The sequence below is a fragment of the Chanodichthys erythropterus genome, chromosome 20 (genome assembly GCF_024489055.1).
Source record: "Chanodichthys erythropterus isolate Z2021 chromosome 20, ASM2448905v1, whole genome shotgun sequence".
NCBI classification, from domain to species: domain Eukaryota; kingdom Metazoa; phylum Chordata; class Actinopteri; order Cypriniformes; family Xenocyprididae; genus Chanodichthys; species Chanodichthys erythropterus.
This window is the reverse complement of record NC_090240.1, coordinates 19,462,053-19,487,687: the sequence shown is the minus strand read 5'-3', so window position 1 is coordinate 19,487,687 and position 25,635 is coordinate 19,462,053. Positions and strand designations below refer to the sequence as shown.

The 25,635-nt window shown below is 38.2% G+C and overlaps 1 protein-coding gene across 1 annotated transcript; it reads left to right on the top strand.

The window, feature by feature from the left end:
* Nucleotides 1-4,092: 4,092 nt before the first annotated feature.
* xkr7a (XK related 7a) lies at nucleotides 4,093-24,752 on the top strand. The gene is made up of 3 exons (XM_067371761.1): nucleotides 4,093-4,610; nucleotides 18,736-18,935; nucleotides 23,788-24,752. The coding sequence occupies exons 1-3, from the start codon at nucleotides 4,093-4,095 to the stop codon at nucleotides 24,750-24,752; spliced, it is 1,683 nt and encodes a 560-aa protein (XP_067227862.1).
* The last annotated feature ends 883 nt before the right edge of the window (nucleotides 24,753-25,635 follow it).

Genomic DNA, 25,635 nt, shown 5'->3' with positions numbered 1-25,635 from the left:
AGTTAAGAGATTTCAATGACAATCAGTTTTGTTCTTTTATGAGATTTCAATGACAGTTCTGTTCCACTTCTAGATTTCAATGACAGTTGTTGTTGTTTTTTTCCCTTATTAGGTTTCAATTATGGTTGGTTTTGTTCTGTTACGGGATCTCGTCGGTTTTGTTTGATTATGAAATCTTGGTTGGATTTGTTCGGTTACAAGATTTCAATGAGTGTCAGTTTTTGGTTAAATTTTTTGAAAGCCCTTTGAAAAGCTTTGTTTCTCCCATCACAAGTGTAATGTATTTTTGCAATATCAACAATTTACCCTTTGCTTTGAGTTGGACTGATAGGCGATCTGACCAATCATAACGCAGCATAACAGTGACCCCGGTTCGAGTCCTGCTTGAAGCAGCGAGCTCGGACTGTTCAGAGTGGTGTTTGATCAAATGATCAACGAGACTTCTTTCAAAAACACTAAAAAGTAGTAATGAAAAAAAAAATAGAGTGCTTCCATGTAAGTTGTAAGTAATTGGCTAAATAAAGTATTATATCATATGTGATGTGAAATTAACTAACTAAGGGATTATTTTTGCCCCACATTTTTTTTTACACTGTTTTTTTTCTGGGGTTTATTTGAACCTTTATTCAGTAATAACCCTTTATTGGCGACTGTACTGGGGCTTCGGCGGTATGTGATGTGCTGTATGGACTATTTTACAGGGTTACACCCCTTATATTCTGGGGTTTATGTTAACCCTTTATACACTACAGTTTATTGCGACTGTACTGGGGCATTAGGGCCCACTTAGGCCACAGGTTGATCAAACCTGCTGGCCTCTCTAACACCTCTTTCAGCAGCTACCCAGTCTCAGAAGGTCTCCCATCCAGAAACAGTCCGGGCTCAACCCTGCTTAGCTTCAGTGGGTGTGCAGGTGAAAGCTTCAAGTTGACCCTCTTCTTTCCAACCATAAACCCTTTTACATATCAAAAATATGTGGGAATATACTGCAAAATATAATGTGATATATTACATAATACATTTCCATGTATGGGAAACTAGTGCTTATATTTTTCAGTGTACTGCAATATATACATTGACCATGTGGCTATATATTGATACAATATTTAGATATGAAGACAAAATAGCATTATATGTAAAATTCATAAAGTTGTGTTATTTCATGTGTTTTGTTCAATATTAATATAGGCGGAGATCTATTAGTGTTTAATGATTTGTTATTTTGGAATTTAAAATGGTTTCTGGTATGTCTGAGCCTTTTGGGTTACCATTGGGCTGAAAGTAGAATTTTCGATCATCATTTTGCTTTTTTTAAGCAAAAACTCACATTATTTAGATTTTTTTTTTCCAGAAAACAAGAAAAATATGTTATTTTACTTATCTAGTAAAAACATCTGGATTTAAGACTTTTTAGATATTTAGAACAATTCTAACAAGGTTAAAATACTAAATAAGAAAAAAAAAAATTGCAGTGTAATACATTTACATTATAAACTGTGTTACCGCAACATGACATCATGCTATATTGCAAAAATTTGTTTAATAAAACAAAATCTGAGCTGACACACAAAGACATCAAGAATCAGCACATGAATCTCAACAATGGTGACAATCAAAAGTGTCATGCCACAATGCATGCTGGGAACAGTAGTACAAAACTCCCAGCATGCATCACAGCATGAATCAATTATGCAGCTGAATTGTCCTATTATTTTCTTTATTTCTATTCGTTTTATTTTTTGCTGTGGTTTTTGTTCTGTCTTTTAGTAGCTTTTTGTGATGTCCAGAGTTGTCCTGATTGTCTGAATATTTTGTTGTCACCATTGTTGAGATTCATATGCTGATTGCTCACATTTGTGTTTATCAACATAGTTTTTTTTTTTTTAGCTCATGGCTTTTATTTTCATTGTTCTAATTGATTTCTGCAATACAGTGTGATCTTATGTTGCAGTATAACAGGGTATTAATGGCGCAACACAATTATTACTTTCAATTGACATCACATCAGTGATTCCGGCTGTTTCACGACAATCATAAAACCATCAATAGCAAAAATAATCATCTGACCTCTGTTCAGCTTTCTTTGTACTGCAAATGTGTTTAACAAACACACTGTCACAGCAGCTAGAGAAGACAAACATAAGATTTAAGAGCTCAAATAATGGAAACACCAATCACCATTATGGTGACTTCAAATGAAACACACATGAGTGTTAAACTTCTGTTAATTCTCAATAAGAACTTCTGTAGATAAATGACAGAAATAAAGTCAATCTGGGTAGCGTTTCCCAAAAGCATTGTAAGCCTAAGTTGATCGTAGCTCCATTGGTGGCAGTGTTTCTACAATCAGCTATGCTTTTTGGAAACGCTACCCTGGTTAGTAATATGTGAGGCTGTAATGCTGTTTGTGGAGTTGTTTAATCCTCCTCTGCTGAGATCTGGAGAGATTTCATCTTCAGTTGATTTCATCTAAGGCTGTGGCTGAAGTCAGTTGTGTTTCTGTTTGTCTTTTTTTCCTGTTCTCTTCTTTCCTTCAGTGATTCTGCTTGTAAACAGATTTGTTAATGCTAAGGTAATAATATATAAAGATTTTGTGGCTCAGATAAGGTCCTGGTTTAGTTCTTTGCTCTTGGCTGACATGTGGCATTGCTATGGCCTGCTTTTGGCTCAGATCTGTCAAACAGGAGCGGTCCGCCCAAGATCCATCATTCCACGCCACACGTGGTCCAGATCATCATACCACTCATGGCAGATGTAGGCCGGATCTGGGCCGGCACAAAGTTGCTATCCGGGGGATGTCATCCTATCTCACTTTTAAGACCAGGCAGTACCAGAAATGAACTGTCTAGTTACCTTATTCTCATTAGCGTTTCTGCTTACCCAGTTTGTGAAGTGACCATGGGACTAAAGTGGTTTTGATTTTTCACCCGTCTTTCACGTCCTTGCCAAACTGCAATCAGAGCCCTCATTTCCAGGAGGGGGCAGCACTAGCACAGAAACGGCTCTGAAGTGTCAGTCTTATCACTGCATAAAGCAGCGTTATGCCTGGAGTGATTAGTAAATGTATTTGGATATTTCGGTATTTGCTATTGCACAAACTTGAGTTAGGCGTTCTGAAAAGCTAAGTATCTTGCTAAAAAAAATCTTTATTGCAGTAAAATGTAGTTAACCTTTGGTTAGTGTTATCAGTAGGCTTGATTCTAAATTTTTTGTCTTTGCTTTTTTCAACACAGATTTGTATGTTAATATGTACTTACTGTGGTGGTGGGAGCTGTTTTAAAATAATGCATTTGCACTACAAGGGAAGATTATGACTTCATTTAGCTACTATACCCACGGGGCGCCGCTGTTTACAAGCCACTGAGACTTTGAAGAGTCAGAAGCACTTTTAACTGCTATAGCTTTGTGTCTATCGTACAGTTACATGTATTTATTTAGCGGGCGCTTTTACAAAAAAAAAAAAAACAAAACATAATATTTTATCATATTAGCTATATACAATCAAACCAGCCCCACCTCATAGGCTACCAAGAATATTTTTTTTATAAATATAATATAAAAATATAAATCACTATGTGTGAATGTGTATACTTTTTTGCATTGCTACTTTTTTTTTTGCTACTGAACTGATTTGTTTCAATGTATATGATTTATTGCTGCATTTAGCGATAAAGCATGGTCCTATTTTTATGTGGCTGTGACATAATTGGATCTGAACTTATCCACCCTTGAGACAACGAGATACAGGAGCTAAATTGAATCTGAATCAGGACTGCAGAGGCACCTTTCGTCTCTGGATGTCATCCACCTATCGCGGTATTATTCATCATAGCTATATCACATTATAGGCTTGTGAATAAAAACTAAACACGTGCGCGCACACCTACTGTCATGTCATGTTATTGGCATCGACTGCCGTGATAAATTGCTTTCAGGTGGAAAAACAGGAGCTAGATGTTCAAGCAGGAACAACGAGAAGGGTTTTCGTCCCTGCCCTCTTTTCTCCCTCCCACACAGACACACGACCCTCTCCCTCCCTCCCTCCCACCCGTCCGTGTCTCCTTTCCATCTACTCTCTTTTCTACAACAAACATGGCCGCGAAATCAGACGGTACAGCCGTTTCTTTGCAGAATGATATTCCGCCGACGTGCCTCCCCGGGCTGGAGAAGCGCTCGCCCCAGTGGCGTCCTGCCGGGAAGGAGTATTCGCTCCTGGACTGTTGCTGGACCCTCTGCGCCCTCTTGGTCTTTTTCTCGGACGGGGCTTCAGACCTGTGGCTGGCTGCCGACTACTATCTCAGGCGGGACTACTGGTGGTTCGCTCTGACACTCGTTTTTATCATCATTCCGTCTGTGGTGGTGCAGGTGCTCAGCTTCCGATGGTTCGCGTACGATTACTCGGACGCCAACGGGAGCGGCACGGTTGCGGCTGCCATGGTAGCGGCGTCCAATGCGGAGAGCCACTTCAGCACCAAGGACAGCGATCAGCGGGGCGCTGGCCGCTCCGCTGCGGTCACCGGAACCCGGAGCAGGGCTCAGAGCTGCTGCAGAGCCTGCGTGTGGCTCTTCCAAAGCGTCGTACACATTCTTCAGCTGGCACAGGTCTGGAGGTACGTGAGTGTGTAGAGCTCAATATAATGAAATAGTAGATTCCTTTAACGTGTCACATCAGCAGTTCATTCAGCATCATATTGTTCTGTCATCCTGTGCGTTCCCCTGGCGTGCCCTCTCTACAACAAATCCACACCCACGTCTAGAGGCATTCAGGGGCATATGATTAAACTACTAGTTCCAAGATGGCAAGGGTTATAGTATGAAAATATTAGGGAAAACTTTTTATGCAGTCAATATTTATTTAAATAGGCTTTCACGTATTTTGATTTGAGGGGACCATATATAAGATAATCATTTAAAAATTAACCTTAGTGGTTCATATAAATAGTGATGTGAAAAAAACAATAGAATTTATGCAACGTATCTTAGTATTCAACCTCTGTTAGTTTGCATTGCCAATGAATGTCCTGCAGTCATAGTGAGGAAAAAGGGATCCTCCTTGTATTTCCTGTTGTCCCATGCCTGTTCATCATTATCTCCAAGCCGTTTGGTTGTAGGCTCCTCCTCCTCTTCCTCCTCCACCTCTCATGAGCTTCTGGGTCAATAATCTCCCGGAGAGACTCCTCCACTCATCCACACATTCAATCTGTCCACCAGAAATCGCCTTATGCACATACCCTGAAATCCCTTTGTCTTTAGACCAGTGCAAAAGAGTTTTTTCTTTTTCATATTATTTACCAGCGCCAGTGGTTTAAGCATACACTGTAAAAATGATCATGATTTTAACAGTAAAAGACTGTAAAAATGCTACAGTGAAAAATTGTTAATTAGTTAACAGAAAGTATATATGGGGAATAACTGTAATAGATCTAAACATAGTTATTTCAATGAAAATACATCAAACGTGAAGTGTCACGCTGGGAATTCTGGGAATGTCACTGGGAATTTTTACTGTAAATTTTACAATGACTTTTCCACTTCCAAAAACTGTAAATGTTATGGTATTTTACTGTGAAATTACATGCACTGTAAAACCCAATAAGTTCAGAATACTCAAAACATTTAAGTAAACTAACTATTTTTTTTTTTAAAGTTGGTAGAACTTAAAATTTTTGTGACAAGTGGGGCGGGGCTGAGAGCCATGGAAGCAGATCAAGGCCAGTGTGGTACACAGGTGTCTCTCACTAACAATCCCGTCACCAGCATCCCTTGTCCAACTCATGTTAATTACATACAGTTAATGTACATAAACATCACATTCAGATCTTGGTTAAATGTTACATAGCAAATAACACATGTTATTATAACTATCAGAGAGACTGTCATTACATACTTGCATATATGTAATCAAACAACATATGTGGTTTTAAATGTTTTGCAGCTCATCCTCAACCTAACCACAGGCTCTACTCTTCACCACAGTGGTATCCCTACAAAACTAACATAACAGAACCCCCCTGAATCCCAACATAACACAACATTAAACATTAACTTATATCTCCATATGTTAATCTTGTGCAAAAACACACAAAATAACACTTAATTTCAACAGTTATTTATATGGTCTGACGCAAAGCATGCTGGGAATTAGAAATCTGCTGCAGCTCAACTCAATCATATTAAGGTCAGCTTACTACAATGGAATTTTGAGTTCATGCAACTTTTTTCTATTAAGTACAATGAACTTTCATTATTATTTGAGTGAAACAAACTCATTTAATTTACTACATCCACCATGTTGTTACTGTCACATGACCTACCAGTGTCATTTACGTCCCTTCAACTCCATTCACAAATCCTCTCCCGTGGCCTCATGGGATAGTAAAGTGTCCATCATATGTAAACTTCAGAATCTTGCCGGAAGTAATAAGTCACTTTTCACCCACTGTTTTTTCGAATACTATTAATTCGGACATACTACTATGTTCGCATACTGTTTTTCGCGTAGTATAGTAGAGAAGTATTTTTGCGTTGTTCTTTTTCACTTCCAAAAACTGTACATTTTATGTAATTTTACTATAAAATTACATAAATGTATGATTAGATCTATTACAGTTATTCCCCGTATATAGTAAAGAAACTTTACAGTAAAATACCATAAAATTTACATCACATGTGATGTATTTTCATTGAAATATCTATGTTTCTTCCTAGTTTTCCTTATTTTTTTTCTATTCAGTTATGTACATTAGGGTTTTATGTTACATCTAATGTTGTATAATTAATGTTTATTGCATTTTTTAATGTCATGTGTGTTACCATGATGGTGTTTGGTGTTTTGTAAATATTTTATTATATCTTTTCATGTGACAACACTGAAGAAATGATACTTTGCTACAATGTAAAGTAGTGAGTGTACAGCTTGTATAACAGTGTAAATTTGCTGACCTCTCAAATTAACTTCACACACAGACATTAATGTCTAAACCACTGGCCACAAAAGTGTGTACACCCCTAAGTGAAAATGTCCAAATTGGGCCCAAAGTGTCAATATTTTGTATGGCCACCATTATTTTCCAGCACTCCCTTAACCCTCTTCGGGATGGAGTTCACCAGAGCTTCACAGGTTGCCACTGGAGTCCTCTTCCTCTCCTCCATGATGACATCACAGAGCTGGTGGATGTTAGAGACCTTGCGCTCCTCCACCTTCTGTTTGAGGATGCCCCACAGATGCTCAATAGGGTTTAGGTCTGGAGACATGCTTGTCATCACCTTTACCCTCAGCTTCTTTAGCAAGGCAGTGGTTGTCTTGGAGGTTGTTTGGGGTGGTTATCATGTTGGAATACTGCCCTGCGGCCCAGTCTCTGAAGGGAGGGGATCATGCTCTGCTCATTCATGGTTCCCTCAATGAACTGTAGCTCTCCAGTTGCCGGCAGCACTCATGCAGCCCCAGACCATGACACTCCCACCACCATGCTTGACTGTAGGCAAGACACACTTGTCTTTGTACTCCTCACCTGGTTGCCGCCACACACGCTTGACACCATCTGAACCAAATAAGATTATCTCGGTCTCATCAGACCACAGGACATGGTTCCAGTAATCCATGTCCTTAGTCTACTTGTCTTCAGCAAACTGTTTGCGGTCTTTCTTGTGCATCATATTTAGAAGAGGCTTCCTTCTGGGCCAACAGCCATGCAGACTAATGTGATGCAGTGTGCAGCATGTGGTCTGAGCACTGACAGGCTCAGTTTCAGGGTCTTGGCAATCTTCTTATAGCCTATGCCATCTTTATGTACAGCAACAATTCTTTTTTTCAGATCCTCAGAGTTCTTTGCCATGAGGTGCCATGTTGAACTTCCAGTGACCAGTATGAGAGAGTGAGAGCGATAACACCAAATTAAACACACCTGCTTCCCATTCACACCTGAGACCTTGTAACACTAACGAGTCACATGACACCGGGGAGAGAAAATGGCTAATTGGGCCCGATTTGGACATTTTTACTTAGGGGTGTACTCACTTTTGTGGCCAGCGGTTTAGACATTAATGTCTGTGTTTTGAGGGCACAGCAAATTTACACTGTTAAACAAGCTGTACACTCACTACTTTACATTGTAGCAAAGTGTCATTTCTTCAGTGTTGTCACATGAAAAGATATAATAAAATATTTACAAAAATGTGAGGGGTGTACTCACTTCTGTGAGATACTGTATAAAAAAGATATTAGTTCTTCAATAGAATGATAAATTAACATTATATCAGTTAATGAAATAAGGTATTTTACTGTAAATTTAAGTTTGAATCCGTAAAACCTAAAATGATAAGTTTCTGGCAACCACAGCTGCCGTAAATTTAACATTTTTTTTGTTTTTTACAGTGTAACTATGATGAATGAGAAATGCTTTTCTTCATCATTATTTTTTGTGCTTGATGGGGCCTGCAGAGTATATATTCAGCAGATTTTACCTAAAAGTTGAGCCATAAAGATAATGATTTTCTAAGAGATAAACTAAGCTCAAGAAACACTGTGACATTAGATTTCCCTTCCTCACAGTTGTTTCGCTCAGTGTGGTTTCCATGAGCAGAATGTGCAAGTGCTAAGAGTCTTGATTGCTGACAGACAGCATGCTGCAACACACAAAGCAATTTCCATAATAATGCCAAGAAGAAAATTTGCAGCCCACAATCATGTCCAAAAGTTTAATCCACTCACATATAAATCAATAGAAACACACCCACACATATTAGAGGCATGTGTAGTGAGTGAGTGCCGTGTAATCGTGGTTGTAAACACAGAGGCGGTGATGTGCCTGTCTCTCAATGCCTGCGCTGATCAGCAGTGACAGATTGACTGGACACTGCTGCCGGCTGACCTGCAGGGTAATGCAGGGTTAATGATGTTTGCTGCCGTTGATATCACAAAGCTGCCGGTCATTTCCATCAAGCTCAGTTTATGCTTCTGTCACGACACATGTGCTGTTCTTCTCATGCCGTCTGTGTCATTCTTTGTCTGTCGCTCATGCTTTTCCTCCTGACCTTTTCATTTTAGGATATCTTTCTGATAGCATATTTGCCATAATTATCAGTTTTCAGAAAGAGAATGGGGATATTTGTAATTCAAAACAAGTCAGCCAGCCAGCAAATAAGGCAGGAATTGGGAAATAATTTTCATCTCATTTGAATAAATCGAACCATTATCCCATTTTATTCACAAATTAGCCTTGGGAAGTCTTTCTGAGCTACATTCCCATTAATATATAATATTTTCAGAAAGGAAAACATCATTTGCACTGCAGGCTGATGTCTAATAAAATATCTTCTGCTCTCTCTTTGTCTCTTTCTATCAGTATTGCTAAGAATAGCACCTTTTAAGAAGTACATTTTGCCACTTTCATGTTACCTCTGTTTGACCTGCAATAAACACACATGGATTTCTTTCTGTTCTTCACCTTTCACTAGTACTCTCTGACTGAGTCTTTGCTTAAAAGCTTCCGAGCAGAGCTTTCCAGGCTCTCTGTCTTTGTTTGATTGGAATTAGCAGTAATGCCATTAAAGCTGCCACCGGCACTGAGCTTGTCACATCTCTGCATTACAGGGATTATAGCTGTAGTGTTTACATGTCTTACCTGCAGCAGACAGTCAGAGAGTGAGAGAGCGGTGAGCTGTTGCAAAGTAGAACGGGTGAAAAGATGTGAAAATAGATGTGAAAATAAAGATGCCTCCTTGAGAGGGAGAGAATATGAGAAAACTGGGCTGTTTGATATGAAAATTAGCTATTATAAAGCAATTTCCCCTCATGGCTTGTAATTACATAAGAAATAAAATAATGATATGACTAAGTGATGTGCAATAAAATATTTATTTTCTCTCTGTCTCTCACATTTTCTAAGCGTTGTGTAAAATGTGTGCCCTTTCCGAGAGTCCCCTCTGAGTACTCTGACCTGGTTCACTGAACACGTTCAAAGACGGTTTTCGATTCCATGTTCCCTGCAGCATTAAATGAGCAGGATCAATCAGGATCAGTCACCACCATTGGAGAAGAAAAGGCACCTTTACACAGGCTGTTTTGAGAGAAATGACTTCATGCATTTCAGAAGTGTTTGTTGAACCTAAAAAATGAAGGTGACTGTTTTCGTTCATTTCCAAATATTAGTTTCATGTAATCATTTTAATAAATATCTTGACAACATGTAGTAAAACATAAAACATAAACATTTATGTTAAGTAATTTAATATTAAAGGGTTAGTTCATCCAAAAATGAAAATTATGTCATTTATTACTCACTCTCTTTTCGTTCTACACCCGTAAGACGTTTGTTCATTTTCAGAACACAAATGAAGATATTGTTGATAAAATCCGATGGCTCAGTGAGGCCTCTATTGAGAGCAAAGCCATTGAAACTGTCAAGGTCCATAATGGTACTAAAAACATATTTGAAACAGTTCATGTGAGGGCACAAAATGTATACTCGTCGCTTTATAATATTAAGATAGAACTCACACAAACTGTTTCAAATATGTTTTTAGTACCTTTATGGACCTTGAGAGTTTCATTGGCTTTGCTCTCAATAGAGGCCTCACTGAGCCATCAGATTTCATCAACAATATCTTAATTTGTGTTCTGAAGACGAACGAAGGTCTTATGGGTGTAGAACAACATGAGGGTGAGTACTAAATGACATTATTTTTATTTGTGGGTGAACCAACCTTTTAAATAACTCTCCAAGTTGTATCAGCATAATAGGTGAAGTAATCATCAGGGGCGCACATAATTTTTTCGGTCTGGTTCTCAAGGGAGCACCTGGAGATGTTGTTTGGTACTCACACTTTGCTCTCCTCAGTATCTTCTTTTCTCTCAAACATGGTAGATGATGATAATGTTTTTTTATTAACATTAATGACACAAAAAAACAGCAAGAATATTAGGCTGCTGTCACTTTAAGACAAGATGCATGCATGGACTGAATATACTGACACATATCCGGTTTCTTTCTCAACTGTTCGCTTATGACATAACCGAGAGAATACTTGCTAAGAAAGGTATTTTTACATAATTTTGTGTGTATGTGTTCATTCAAGCGAAAGTAAACATGAAAGAGGAATCAATTCGGTGTTCAAGCGCTGTCTGAAACGCGCCTCTCTCTCTCTCTCCGTGAGCGCGCTTCGGGTGTGGCACAGATAACAGCTCACGATTCCCGATTTTCGCCTATTCTTCCGCTTTTAAATCGTTTGAATGTGTTAATTGGCGAGACAAAACACGTCCAAATGATAAACTTTCACTCTATGAAGGTTAAATTTAGCAGTTAATCCGCGAATCACATGCGTGCCGAACCGTTGGACCTTATCCGTTTGGATCACGGATTAACTGCAATCCGTTGCACCCCTAATAATTAAACAACACACTTATCATCATGATTGCTATCTTATCAGAGATGGAGAAAAATCCTACTCCAGTAAGTAAACGTGTCCCTGTGAGGTGGTGCCCAAAAATGTTGGTACTCGAAAGCACTTCCCTCCATGTTTTCTGATGCGCATCGTTTATTTTTACCACGCATGCGCACATGCACACCACTTATGTGCACCCCTGTTAATCATGCTTAAAGTATTGATAACTTGGTGATATTGATGCTCTGACAGATACAGATTAATTCGTTACAGAGCTGATTCAACAGAATGATTCATTAAAAAGACCGGCCCATAAGAGTCATGTGTCATTTTGTTTTTTGGTTCACTAAAACGAATAGACTCTTAAAGGGATAGTTCACCCATTTACTCACCATCATGTTGACCCATCAACTGTTTGGTTACTGACATTTTTCAGAATATCTTCTTTTGTGTTCAGCAGGATAAAGAAATTCATATAGGTTTGGAAAAACTTGAGGGTGTTTTTAATGATGACAGAATTTTCATTTTTGGGTGAAAAACTATCCATTTAAGAGTCCTTTATTCATGAATGGGACCATAGATATGTAAACATAGATGCCACATTCGACCGCTCCAGACACATTGGTGTGCCCGCCATCTTGGAACTTTATGTCGTCACTCACAGTAAAGAATCAATGATGCCACAACATTGTGCAGCTTCTAGTTGTGAAACCATTTAAATTCCCGAAGAAATGTGATAATCTTTCACAGGTGAGAATGTGTTGGTCTTTGTTTTTTATGTATTAACTCAATATTACAGGTTTTTAAACTATGGTAACTTTAGAATGTCATGTTAGATAATGGCTTCAGCTTGTTGTATTGTGTTAGCTTAGCAAAATCATCTGCTGAAGTCTATTGCAGATGTAGATAATCATACATGCTCAGTCAATTTGCTCTCAAGTGTTCATGGACCAGGTTTGACTGTTCCAATATGGCGGATGGCCTATGTATCAAGGCCTATAGAAACGGCTGCTAATGATGCATCTATGTATGAACTGGGACAACATACACTGTATGTTATTGGCTCTCTAAAAAGAACTGGAATAACTGGAATATGTTCGAAAATCTCTAAAAAGAACTGGAATAACTGGAATATGTTCGAAAATCTGACTTCTCTGTTCGCACTGTATGTTATTGGGCAAAGCTCTGGGACGGACAACTCAATAGATAATTTGTTTTCTTGATAGTATTTTGTGGTACACAGATTTATTATGTCATCACAGACTGCAAACTCAGGTATATAACATATTTTGTGGCGGCAGTTTAGATTTTAAAAGAAGTGGAGGAAACGCTGACGGAGTAAAGATCGAACTTGGGATTTTAAGAATCAGTATTGAATTGCAAATTTGATGTGTTTATCCACCCCCAGAGTTGTTCACACTATTTAATATGTTACTGTTAAATTTCTCTCTTAATAACATGAGTCAACATCCTGTTTGGACAGTAAGTTTGAACTCTGTCTTTATAGGGCTGATTAGGCCTATTATTATTGCAGTCATTGAATGAATCGCTCAATCAGTGGAACGTTTTTGTTTTTCCTTCAAATGTGGTTCCCTATTGAGCATGCCAAGAGTGTGCTTAAAATTCTTGTTCTCTTTCAAAAGACCCAAAAATACATGAGACATTTTCAGCTGGGACTCAAACAGAAATAAAGTGTGATTGAGGCAGCAAGAGGGAAGGTGAAAAAACATCTGTGACAATGAGATAATTTGCAAGTACTGCATGATTGATTCACCCCCTGGATATCAAAGTAAAACCCTTTCAAGAAGGACCGAGGACACATTCTAGAGGAAAGATAGGGGATGGATGTCTGTTGCTGTTGGCCAAACAGCTTAATGCCTATTTGAGACATATTCCTGAGAGTGGGTGCACTGGGATTAACTGTGACGAGAAAAGGAACCTAATAAAACTTAAGCTGTGGTTACTGTGTTTGATAAACTGCAGGAAGCTGTAGGCAGTGTGTGTTTTATGTGATTTAGGCTAGTGCTTGTTTGAAGGTATGTCTGATATGAAGGGTTAAGCAATGCAATGCAAATGCTACTGATGGGATTCTGACGAAATATCCAGCTTTAACTAATGCATCACGTTTATTCCTATATGTCTGAATTGATTTATGTACTTGTAACGGATGTAGGCTAGCAACTGATGCTAGAGACCATGGTGTTTAGCCTCCTTGTTACTTCCATGCCGGTGGACCCAGGTTTGAATCCTGCTTAGGGCGGGCGGTTCAAACCAGAGGGGTTACGTTGGTGCCGTGACCCGGATGGGAGTGAGGTTTAGGGGGGTGAGTGTAATGGACATAGGCTGGTAAGAGCTGTGCATGTAAATCACACTCTCCTGATCTCAAGAGGTGGTTTATAGCCTCCTTGTTAGAGCACCCGTCTCCCATGCCGACGGACCCGGGTTCAAGTCTCGCCAAGAGCTGGTGGTTTCAACCGCAGGGGTTACATACTCAACATTTTCTGGATATGATAGAGCTTTCAACCATTGGTCAGCAGAGGTCTTTTCACTTTGTTTTCTGTCATATATTTTTGCATATGCTAAATATTAATTGCATAGTCATGTGTTCATTGAATACAAGAAATGATTCAGTTATTGAATATGTTTGTAAATTAATGTTTAACTATAAGCATATATTAAACATTTGTTTAAAGGGTTAGTTCACCCAAAAATTATCCCATAATTTCCTCACCCTCAAGCCATCTGAGGTGTATATGACTTTCTTCTTTCAGCTAAATACATTCGATAAAAAATATACACAATAAAAATATCTTCCCAGCTTTATAATGGGAGTGAATAAAAAGATTTGGAAGCACAAAAAAGCGCATCCATCCATCATAAAAATAATCCATACGACACCAGGGGGTTAATTACGGAAGAGGATTAGGGCCAAGCAATAATAAAAAAATAAAACCATCTTGAGATTAAAGTTGTTAAATTTTGAGAAAAAAATTCAAAGAAAAAAACCAAAATAAAATGTTGAGAATAAACACGTTAAATAATGAGAAAAAAACGTGTTAAATTTTGAGAAAAATTTGAGATAAAATGTTGAGAATAAAGTCATTAAATTACGAGAAAAAAGTCGTTAAATTACGAGAACAAATTTGTTAAATTATGAGAAAAATGTCGTTAAATTTCGAGAAAAAAAGTCGAGATAAAATGTTGAGAATAAAGTCATTAAATGATGAGAAAAAAGTTGTTAAATTACGAAAAACAAATTCGTTAAATTATGAATTTGTTCTCATAATCTAACGACTTTTTTCTCTAAATTTTAAGACTTTTTTCTCAAAATTTAACAACTTTATTCTCGAGATGGTTTTATTTTTTTTATTATTACTTGGCCCTAATCCTCTTCCGTAGTTAATAAAGGACTTCTGAAGCATAAGAAAAATATCCAGAAATAATATCTTTATAAACTGTAATCTGTTAACTTCCATCCGCACGTTCATGAGAGAGTTCAGTTCTGAGAATTTTTACTTTTATGATGGATGGATGCGCTTTTTTGGAATTCAAAATATCAGTTAGTATTCACTCCCATTATAAAGCTTGGAAGATGCAGGCTATTTTTTTAAAAAAATATAACTCCAATTGTGTTTGGCTGCAAGAAGAAAGTCATATACACCTAGGATGGCTTGAAGTAAATTATGAGATAATTTTCATTTTGGGGTGAACTATCCCTTTAAGGAGTGATGCAGGTAGTGCTCTTTCTCTCTGGCTGGTAGTTGGTCCTACATTGATTTTTAGTCAGTAGTAGCTTATTGTCATAAAGCTTTTTTAACATTTCAAAAGGACCAAGAGTTGCCTGTTTGTTAACCAAAGATAAAAAGATTACAAAAAATCTGATCACACTCTTGAGAATGACAGCAAAGAAACAAAGAAAGAAATGTACTGTATATGACAACAGGAAATAGAAAGCACTTCCATTTTCCTAATTCTGTTACATGATGACATGATCCAGTGTCTCATAACCACCTCAGCAGGGCTTTGCTATTCAATAAAAATAATGACAGTCTGATTCTAGCCAGCTGGAAATCTGATATAGGACATTCAACATTGATTTTCTTTCTTTCTTTCTTTCTTTTTTTATTTTCTTTCTTTCTTTCTTTCTTTCTTTCTTTCTTTCTTTCTTTCTTTCTTTCTTTCTTTCTTTCTTTCTTTCTTTCTTTCTTTCTTTCTTTCTTTCTTTCTTTCTTTCCGCTGTCATTCTCAAGGGTGTAATTGAGCAGAGTCCAGTATATAACTGACTTACAGGAACCCTGCCAGTTAATAGCTGAAGGCTGATTGGCTAGCTGTGCCATCGGAGTAAACGAGTAGGTCAGTTGGCCATTCTGAATATTGTTCAATTCAAAAGGAGTTTAATGGTAGGTGAACCTGCTCTGATGGAGAGGCATATCTTTTTCTTAGAAAGTTCTTTTTCAGAGGAAGACATGTCAAGTCTTTATGTGAAGCGCAGACCTAACAGATGATTGTCTCCAATTGGGTTATGTTAAGTAATGGGCCAAGCTTGTCAGCTGCAATGTTTGTCAGTCGTCACCATGGAGACTGATGCATTTCCTGCCAATGGTGGCTGTTTGTGAGATGTTTTCTCAGCCATAGAGTTGCCTGTTTGTTAACCTTTTTCTCATTTTTCTTGAAGAAAAAAACAGTTGCATGGTTAAGGTTCAAGGTTTGATTTTGTGTGATAGCATCCGGTGTGCTGAATTTTACAAGCGAAGAAAGCTTTTCTGTGTCATTGAAAATCTTTATTCAGAGAAAGAAAGACTGTGTGTTTCTTGTCAAATTTGAGGCTCGCTCGCTGACAGCCATTCTCCAAGGCTCTCTGTTGCTTGATTTGTCTTTTAGAGGCTTTTTTCTCTCGCACAGCATGTTGTGAGAAGGATGTGGAGCAATTTTATAGACCTCATCAAGTCAGGGTGATTCATTCTGCCAATCTCCTGACATCCTGCGAACACTCCTATTACTCTCACTACCCTTGAGACAGACTGAAATATCATGGCACTTCCTGTCAAAAGAAACAAATTAAGTCCAGTGAAAGGCAGATTTTTCAAGGGGCTCACATAAATATGTTTCGAATGCACAGCTGCAGTTTTTGCTTCATATCTTCAAAAAGGCACTCTCTTTCATAGAGGAATGCTTCCTCTGGCACTTACATCCATCTCACGTGATAAACAGTGGAGTTCTGGGGTTGTAAATTAGGAAATTTTGAAGTAAAGAAAGTAAGAGACAGTAATCCCTCCTGTGAAAACATGCTCTCTGACATCTGTGTAATCTGAAGAGTGACCTTGGTGGGTCTCAGAAGACATCTGCAACAGCCTGTAGACTGTGGTGCTGAGGACAAGAACATGACATGCTGGAGCACTCTATAGTGCACTGGCAGTCTGCCCAGACAAGTGTACTGCTTTTTTCAGCTGGTTGCAGTCACATTATAGGCAGACTATAGGTCTTTTCAAAGTCTGCACACATGCATTGAGATACCAATTTCCAAATGTTTCTATAAAACAATTAAAGTTGCATTAAAGTTCCCACTTAAGCTCATTCACAAATTTATTTTTATGGTCTTCTAGAATAGATTTACATGATTCAAAAACAAAAAAAACAAACAAACAAAAACATTTTATTTTTCTTGTACGTAGGCCTACATTGCTGTAGCACTTTTTTTCCACTCATTTTGCCTCAAAGCTGGTTCCTGTCTGTAACAAATTTTAAATTTTTAAGAGAAGAAGGAGGCGGGAACACTTGTCATGACAAATCGGGTCCTCCCTCGAAAATGGCAAATGATCAGTGTAACATTTTAATCATAAAATAAACAAACAACAAAACACAAGCAAAGCAGCTGCCCTTCCCGGACGACTGCCGCATGTAAACATAATAAAACGTTCTTTTATCCTTTCGGAGCTCCTCCATGTGACTCGAGACCGGTGTGGCACACAGGTGACACTCATGAACGCTCATGCCACCAGCCTCAACTCCATTCCCACAGCTCTCGGCCCCGCCCTGAAGTCAACATGAAACGTTGAGATAGACTCTTCTTCCCTATTGTGACGTAAACAGCATTGTGGTTTGCTATCGCTGTGATCTCATGTGAGTGACAGGTTGTCCCCCCTCGTGTTGCAATTGTTGTTTTTGTAGAAAAATTACAAGGACACATGAATTTAAATAAAAATGTGTACAGAAAAAAAAAAATTATTTACTGTATAATACAATATTATTACAGAAATTGTCAAATTTAATTTCCGAAAAATCCAGTCTGCTCTGATTGGTCAACTGCTTAGAGCATGTGTCGGAAATACAACATTCCTTACAGTATTTGTGTTTAAGCTCTCCAGACTTCAAGAGCATGATAACTATGCCGTCAGTATTGAAAGTCCAGTTTGTCACAGTGAAAAAACAGTGTCTCCTTGTCATTGTGAAATCACTCAGCCAATTTTTCTTTGAAGGTGGGCCAAAGCAGCCAGTATGCGGGCGTTATGCAAATGTGTATCATGGTGACATAACTAAGTCACAGAAATAATGGTAGGACTACAAGGTTAAATCCTTTTAGCATGGACTTTGTGCTTTGTAAACTTTGCAGATTGTTTACATGCACAAACAGCTATATTACACGCTAAAGCGAAAAGTGTAAAGGAAAGGAAAAATAATAATAAAAAAAAAAATCTTAAGAGTTGCCCTTGAAAATGATCAGTATTTTCTAGGGGTGTCACAATATATCGCAATACAAAAATGCAACAATACGTATCATGGATAGTGACAATATGCATTATGTGTAGTTCACCCAAAATGAAAATTACTGTATGAGAAAAAAATTCAAGTTTACAAAGTTTTAGTGTCGGTACTACATTAAACTACTATGTTGAATATAATTTCTAATAATGCAGTGGGGGAATATTTGGGTCCTGATAATGCAAAATGTTTTATGTTACCAGTAAGAAGTGGCCTACATTATTTTAAAGTATCTAGTGAGTGACAGAGTGCAAGCATATTCATCTAAAATAATTCTGTGTTTCAGCTTCAGAATCATGAATATTTTTATTCTGGTATCAACATTGTCCTGTGCGTTGAGTTATTTGACATGAAGTCCAAGCTTTTTCATTTCCACCCCCAATGTAATACCAAATTTAGCATTTTAATCAAAAGTAATTTTTTTGTTAACCTTTTAACATATGTGTTGGAGTATCGCAATAATATCATATTGTGAGTTCAGTATCGTGATATGCATCGAATCGTGACATAAGGGTATCGTTACACCCCTAGTATTTTCTGATACAAGTTTTTGTTATCTATTCAGAAATGATCTGGAGGTCTTTTTTACATCAGGTATGTCCATGCCTTATATCTGGGTGTGCAAAGCCGCTGGCGTGGGGACCACGAGCACAAACACTTCTACTGGCGTACGATGTTCGAGAACGCTGACATCAGCATGCTGAGGTTGCTGGAAACCTTCCTGAAGAGCGCACCTCAGCTCGTTCTGCAACTCAGCATTATGGTCCAGACTGGCCAGGTCCTCCCTTTGCAGGGTAAGTTAATGACACCTATGATTAAAAAAGTATGCTAGAAATAGTTGGGCTTGTGCTATTTATCTGGGTCATAATCATTATATACATATTTCATCAGTCTCAAGTAGCCAGACTTTTGACTATGACAGAATTATAACAAATTATTACAGCTAAGAACCGACCACTTTTTAGGTGTTTCATTAAGGGCAAAGCTATCTAATATAAATTATTATCACAATAATAGATTATTCAAGTATATAAAATTCATGATCAGAATTTATGCCAGCTCAATATTTATAAGTACTGATTGTGACTTTTTTTCAGACATACCTTTCAAAAGTTTGGTGTTGGTAAGAATTGAAAATTAAGTGATGAGAATTCAACATGGCTGCATTTATTTGATTAAAAATACAGTAAAGACAGTAATATTGTGAAATTTTATTACGATTTCAAATAACTAAGTTAAATAAAAGTTATTTGAAATCGTAATAACATTTCACAATATTGCTAACCCTAACCCTCTTTAATATATTTTAAACTGTAACTTGTTACTGTGATCGTAAAGCTGAATTTTCAGCATCAGTACTTCAGTTTTCAGTGTCAAATGATCTTTTAGAAATCATTCTGATATACTGATTGCTGCTCAAGAAACATTTATTATTATCATTGTTGAAAAAAGTTGAGCTGCTTAATATGTTTGTGAAAAATCCAGCGTTAGCGTCAGTTCTGGCAGGTCACGTCAGACAAGCTCGCATCACCTGACTCCCAAGTGACACACGTCTACCTATAGGAATACGACGCCTATTACAGCACCCATATATAAGCTCTTCAGTATTATCAGCAGCTATTGCATTCTCAGGAGCTAATTACCCTCCTTCATCCCCAGCTCCTCCTCTCTTCAGTCAGGATTGGCCTTATGATTCCCCTGAATCAAACTATTCTTGAAATATGTGTACATGTTAAATTATTGACATTAATTATATCTGCATATATTGGTTCTGTTCTGTTTACCCTAGGGGGGTTATTGCTGCTCTCTCTGCTCTTATCCGTGCTAGGGAGTTCTTGCCTAGAACAGAACCATACCGCCAATACAAACTCTATGCAATTATCAATCATATTTGACGATAGTGGTCCTGACAGAACTGCATTTTTTTCAAGATTCCAACTGATAAATAGAAAGTTCAAAGGATTTATTTAAAATAGATTTTTGTGACACTTTTGTGACTCGGACAACAAAAAAGAAAATACACTTCTCTTTTGAAATATCTTTCTTTGAAAGATATTAGATATCTTTGATTCCACAAATGTATATATCCATAGATTAGCTCTTCTTCATAAGCCTTGTTAACTTCTCCAGGAACATTGATGAAAAAAAACCTCCTGCCAATCAGTTTGTAACTGGCGATTTCAGCCCTTTTTTGAATGCGGTATACATGAGACGGTCAGTAAACACGCTGTGGGTGGTCTGTGGGCATTCTGTCTGAGGCAGAGACTACTACATCTGTCATACTGCTATCCACCAGGTCACAGAGTATAGAGTTTGAGTCAATGCCTTCATGCAGTGTGATGCACTTAATGTCACACAATACAAATCGTTTCAGAATTTCATTTGGCCATCATCAAGGATCAAAGTGCAATTTCACAGCACGCATTTGCATAGCATCTCATTTTCAATCCAATTGCAAATTAGCTGGTAAATTACTGAGGATGTGAGAAGTGTGATTGAATATGGAAGACAATGGGTTATACATATTTCAGGTCATTGTGCATGAAACTGACCATTTTAGCAGATGAATCTTTAAGTAGTTTCATTAATGATTAAACTATCCAGCAGCAGTTAAGACACAATTTGTTTCATTCATTGTCCCCTGGAAGAGCACACTTCAAATTTGCAATGAATAATCTTAAAGAGGTATATAATTTAACATGGAAATTACAGTAATCAAAGGATCATTTAGAATATTACCTCATTAGATGTTCATGTGAGTGTTATCATAATGGTGACATTTTAAAATCATCTTTAATTGTAGTTTGATTGCTTCAGTCTTGGCTCTGTAAGGAGGGAACAAGACGTACAAACCCACCTGACAGGTGCCTTTGATTACAGAGCTGCGAGAGCTCGCTGATGCATTGGTTCAGCTCCATGGGAACAGTTGTAGCCACTGTCAGATATTCCCCGAGGAATTTTATCCAAATGTCAAAACGCAAACTGTGACTTTTAAAGAACTCCCTGAGCTAGTTAACTACAGGATGTGATTTTTGTTTAAAAGCTGTCATTTGACATGATGTCTGTCTTTCTTTCTACACCATTCTGATTAGCATGTTAGAGAGGTGCAGTATTTACAATGTGGCAGCCCTACTCGTATTACATTTATTCAGACTGCTGAAGGCTTCTTTTTCCAGAAGGGTAAAAATGAACCTGAGGAGAGCCAAAATGTGATTCCATAACAAAGCATATCCAGTTCTCAGGAGATGACCAGGGCACTCATCCACCTCACAGTCAGCGGTTTAGAGAATAAAGGCATCAGTGCAAGAGTTTTCTCTTGGTCTGTCCTGACCTGCACTTTTCCAGACTGATATTATGATTTAGGTGCTTTGCTGGGTCTGTCATAATCGCTCATAATCATATTCAGTGCAATGTGAGACGGCTAGAGAACTAGCTAATGATTATGTTTTTGCTGATTAGGAGAGATTTTCCGTTTTGACTGCTCCTGACTAAATGGGTGAGCTGATGAATGGCCAGACAGGAACCTGATTAAATATTCATGAGAGCTTCTAGAGAGCTTACAGCACTCAACAGAATTTATTTTTTTTTTCTGAGAGGGATGCTGGGGTGTGCTGTCATTCTCTATATACAGACTCATTTTATACATATAATTTTTGATTTTAAATGTATTTGAAGTATTTTACTCAGTTTTGTCTCTGATGTGTCTTCTAAAATTCCTCATGAGAAATAAAAAGAGAAACAAATGTTACAATTTTACATATAAATAAGAATATAAAGCTATAAAACTAATCACAATTTAATAGTTATTATTATTTTCCTATTAACAGCCCATGTTTCAACAGTAGGAAATCAAGTCAAATCTATTTTTTATTTTTTGTTTATTTTAAAGGTTATATATCTAACATTAATATATTAGTGGGCTAAAAAAAGATACACTATAAAATTATGCTAATACAAAATAAATATTGTCCACGTAATATTAAAATTATTTTTGGCTTTAGTACAGAGAAAATATAAAATCTATATTTTAAAATAAGATTTTTTTTTTACAAAAAAATATTTAATACGCTTAAATATTTTTATATTTGTCTTCTCTTCATTATTATTTTAATATAATTAATTGTTTTATTAATTATATTTATATATATAAATATAATTTTTTCTATATATATATTTTTTTTTTATTGTTTTATAGACCATGCAGTGTTAAACAATAGCCAAGTAGCTTCTTGGGTTAGTTCACCCAAAAATAAAAATTCTGTCATTAATGACTCACCCTTGTGTCATTTCACATCTGTAAGATCTTTGTTCATTTTCGGAACACAAATTAAGATATTTTCAATGAAATCCAGTGGTTTAATCTCAGTTTTATGAAGCGATACGAGTGCTTTGTTTGGGCAAAAAAAGTTTACTAATTTGTTTACGAAAATATAGATCTGCAACGCACGTTCATGAGAGCGTCATGAACCATGGGTGTTGTGTTCAGACCTGGTTCAGACCATAGACTGTAAAAAAAATATGGACGTATAGTGTCCGTGACGTCACCCGTAGATTTCTGAAGAGCATTTTTGAAGCCTAAAAGCGCCACTCCCGGATAAGTGAAAATGGGCAAAGAGGCGGGACGTGGTTGGAACTGAGATGCCTGGTTGCTGAAACCACGCCCGCCTAGCGCAACGTGATAATGTTAGCAAGCTAAGATCTGTCTCGACCATATAACCGACCACATATTATTTGATAATTGTATAAAATAATCCTGAAAAAAGCACAAACACAGCAGAGATGCCAAATTCAGCGGCTGGAATTAGCTGAGGTAACGTGACTGTTCACAGACAGCAGTGGCAATCCACCTGTCACTCAAGCGCCCTTAATTATGCAAAACTTTAAGGCTTAAAATAATTTAAACAGATGAGTTAAAAAAAAATCACCCCCCCTCAGAGTTGTCATGAAGGGCAAGATTAGCAGTATAGACCAAACCCACAATTTGTACCAGGCTATAAACCTGTTTTTTTCTGCTGTAAAGTTGGGCATTTTAACATGGGAGTCAATGAAATTCTGCTCTATTTTGGAGCTTGTCCCTAGCGGCCGGTCGATGAATTGCAGTTTAAGTGACTTCCATATTGGCTTCAAGAGAAACTGGGGGAGGTTGCCGCTTGGTTCAGACTTGCACTTCAACACAACGCACATGCACGAGTGTTCATGAGTCATGAGAACACCATGACACGTGCATTTTGTGTTCACATGAGAGCTGACATTGTTGCATCAACATGCTTTGGATAATATTATTTTGTAAATAAAGTGGTAAATTATGTATTTCTGCACAAACAAAGAACTCGTATCGCTTCATAACATTGGGGTTAAACCACTGGAGTCACATAGAGTACTTTAATGATGTCTTTCCTTCCTTTCTGGACCTTGAAAGCGGTTGTTTCAGAAACCTCATTAAATATAACTTCATTTGTGTTCCGAACATGAACGAAGATCTTACAGATGTGTAACGACACAAGGGCGAGTGACAGAATTTTTGGGTGAACTAACCCTTTAAGGCATCCTTCCTGAAACACCATCAAACAATCCAATTCTTACATTTAATTAATTGTTTCCATTTTCTCTCTGTTACTCTTTCTCATTGTGCTTCATTTGATCCAGGTCTGTCTGCGTCAGCCTCTCTGGTGTCTCTGGCCTGGATGATGGCGTCTTATCAGAAGGCATTACGGGACTCTCGTGACGACAAGCTTCCCATGTCGTATAAAGCAGTGGTGGTGCACATGCTGTGGCACCTGTTCACAGTGGGAGCCCGCGCCATGGCCTTCGCCCTCTTTGTTTCCATCTTCCAGCTCTACTTCGGCATTTTCATCGTGGCCCACTGGTGCGCCATGACCTTCTGGATCATCCAAGGTGAGACGGACTTCTGCATGTCCAAGTGGGAGGAGATCATCTACAACATGATGGTGGGCATCGTGTACATATTCTGCTGGTTCAGCGTCCGTGAGGGCCCCACTCGGTGCCGTCTGCTGCTCTACAGCCTCATAGTGCTGGGCGAAAACGTGGCCCTCACTGCCGTGTGGTACATATACCGCAGCCCGCGCACTTCGGACTTTTACGCCGTGGTGGTGGTGTGTGTAGTGGCCTGTAGCTATGCTCTGGGCACATTTTTTATGTTTGTCTACTACTGCCTGTTGCACCCTGACGGCCCTGTGTCTGGAACCTATCTTGGATGTTGTGGCGTCCAAGTGGGTGCTGTTTCAGATCCTTGTATCTCGTCGCCCACCTCCGTTCCTCCTCTGGACGCGGTGAGCAGCCCGCCACGGACTCTGCAGAGGACTAAAGGAGGAGAGTCAGTACAGAGAGAAGACATTGGAGAAGTGTTTAAGATGCGGACCCTTAAGGCCTCACGAACCGCCGCGCCTCGCCTCACACCAAGGACAGAGGGGCCGGTGATTCGTATCGACCTTCCCAGAAAGCAGTACCCAGCCTGGGACGCCCACTTCATTGACCGCAGGCTACGAAAAACCATTTTGGTTCTGGAAAGTGCCGCTCCGGTCACACCGAGGATCCAGTACCGATGTCTAGGCACACCCAAGGAAGTGATGGAATATGAGACGACAGTCTGAACCGTTCTTACCTTCTAAAAAAAGATGTAATGTATTAGCGTGCAAAAAAGTCAGTTCTCTTCAGCTTTATTTGGTGGATTTTGTCAGATCTCCACATGACCTCTTATTGACTCTTGTCATCTGTGGAGGAACATTATGCACTAGTGTCTAGAAAAGAGCCACCCAGTGGTGACATTAGACATTACCACAGGTTATTGGGTTAGGAGGCCAGGCAGGGGTTCAATTCGAGCAAGTTTCTGAAAAAGCAGTGAGGCCACGGTAAATGTATCATGAATAAAACAACATATCAGTGTGGTACATTAACAGCAATGGTGCTTAAACACATCCTAAACACAGTTTTTGTTTTTAAATCTCTTGTGGCAGCTGCTGTAAAACACAATTACTGAATCCACTTGGTCACAGTTTGTTGGCTGTTGAGGTTGTAACAGGTACAAGTACAACGTGTGAGTTGTCTCATTAAAGGCCTTAATCGACTTTGTTATGTTTGGCTATTCAGCATCTAAAAGGTGCATTTCACCCTTCTTCAGTGGCTAATGTTTAAAACATTGGTGAATATATATGAAAACATTTGTCTGTAAAGAAAGATGGAAGGGTTGAGCTTCTGATAACATCATGAGGCATTTTATTAAGCACAGAATTGTTGCCTTTAAGAAAAGTGATCATACTTTGCTTGCAACAAAGACCCTTTATGATTTAAAAAAGAAACTACAGAACAATAATCATGGTCTCTTTTAGTGGACATTTCTGCTCAATTTTCAAGTGAAAAATTGTCATAGAATTTTTATGTTCTCAAAGGACATTTGTGTCATGATGGAAATAATGGGTCTGATGCTGAAAAATGGCTGAGTGCACCTTTAAAGAGAATTGAATGAATGTTCATCTC

What these genes read in the sequence shown, in the direction of transcription:
- xkr7a (XM_067371761.1), top strand. Translation starts at nt 4,093, where the DNA reads ATGGCCGCGAAATCAGACGGTACAGCCGTTTCTTTGCAGAATGATATT. An exon ending in CAGCTGGCACAGGTCTGGAG is followed by an intron (nt 4,611 to 18,735) that starts GTACGTGAGTGT and finishes TTTTTACATCAG; the next exon opens with GTATGTCCATGCCTTATATC. An exon ending in CCAGGTCCTCCCTTTGCAGG is followed by an intron (nt 18,936 to 23,787) that starts GTAAGTTAATGA and finishes CATTTGATCCAG; the next exon opens with GTCTGTCTGCGTCAGCCTCT.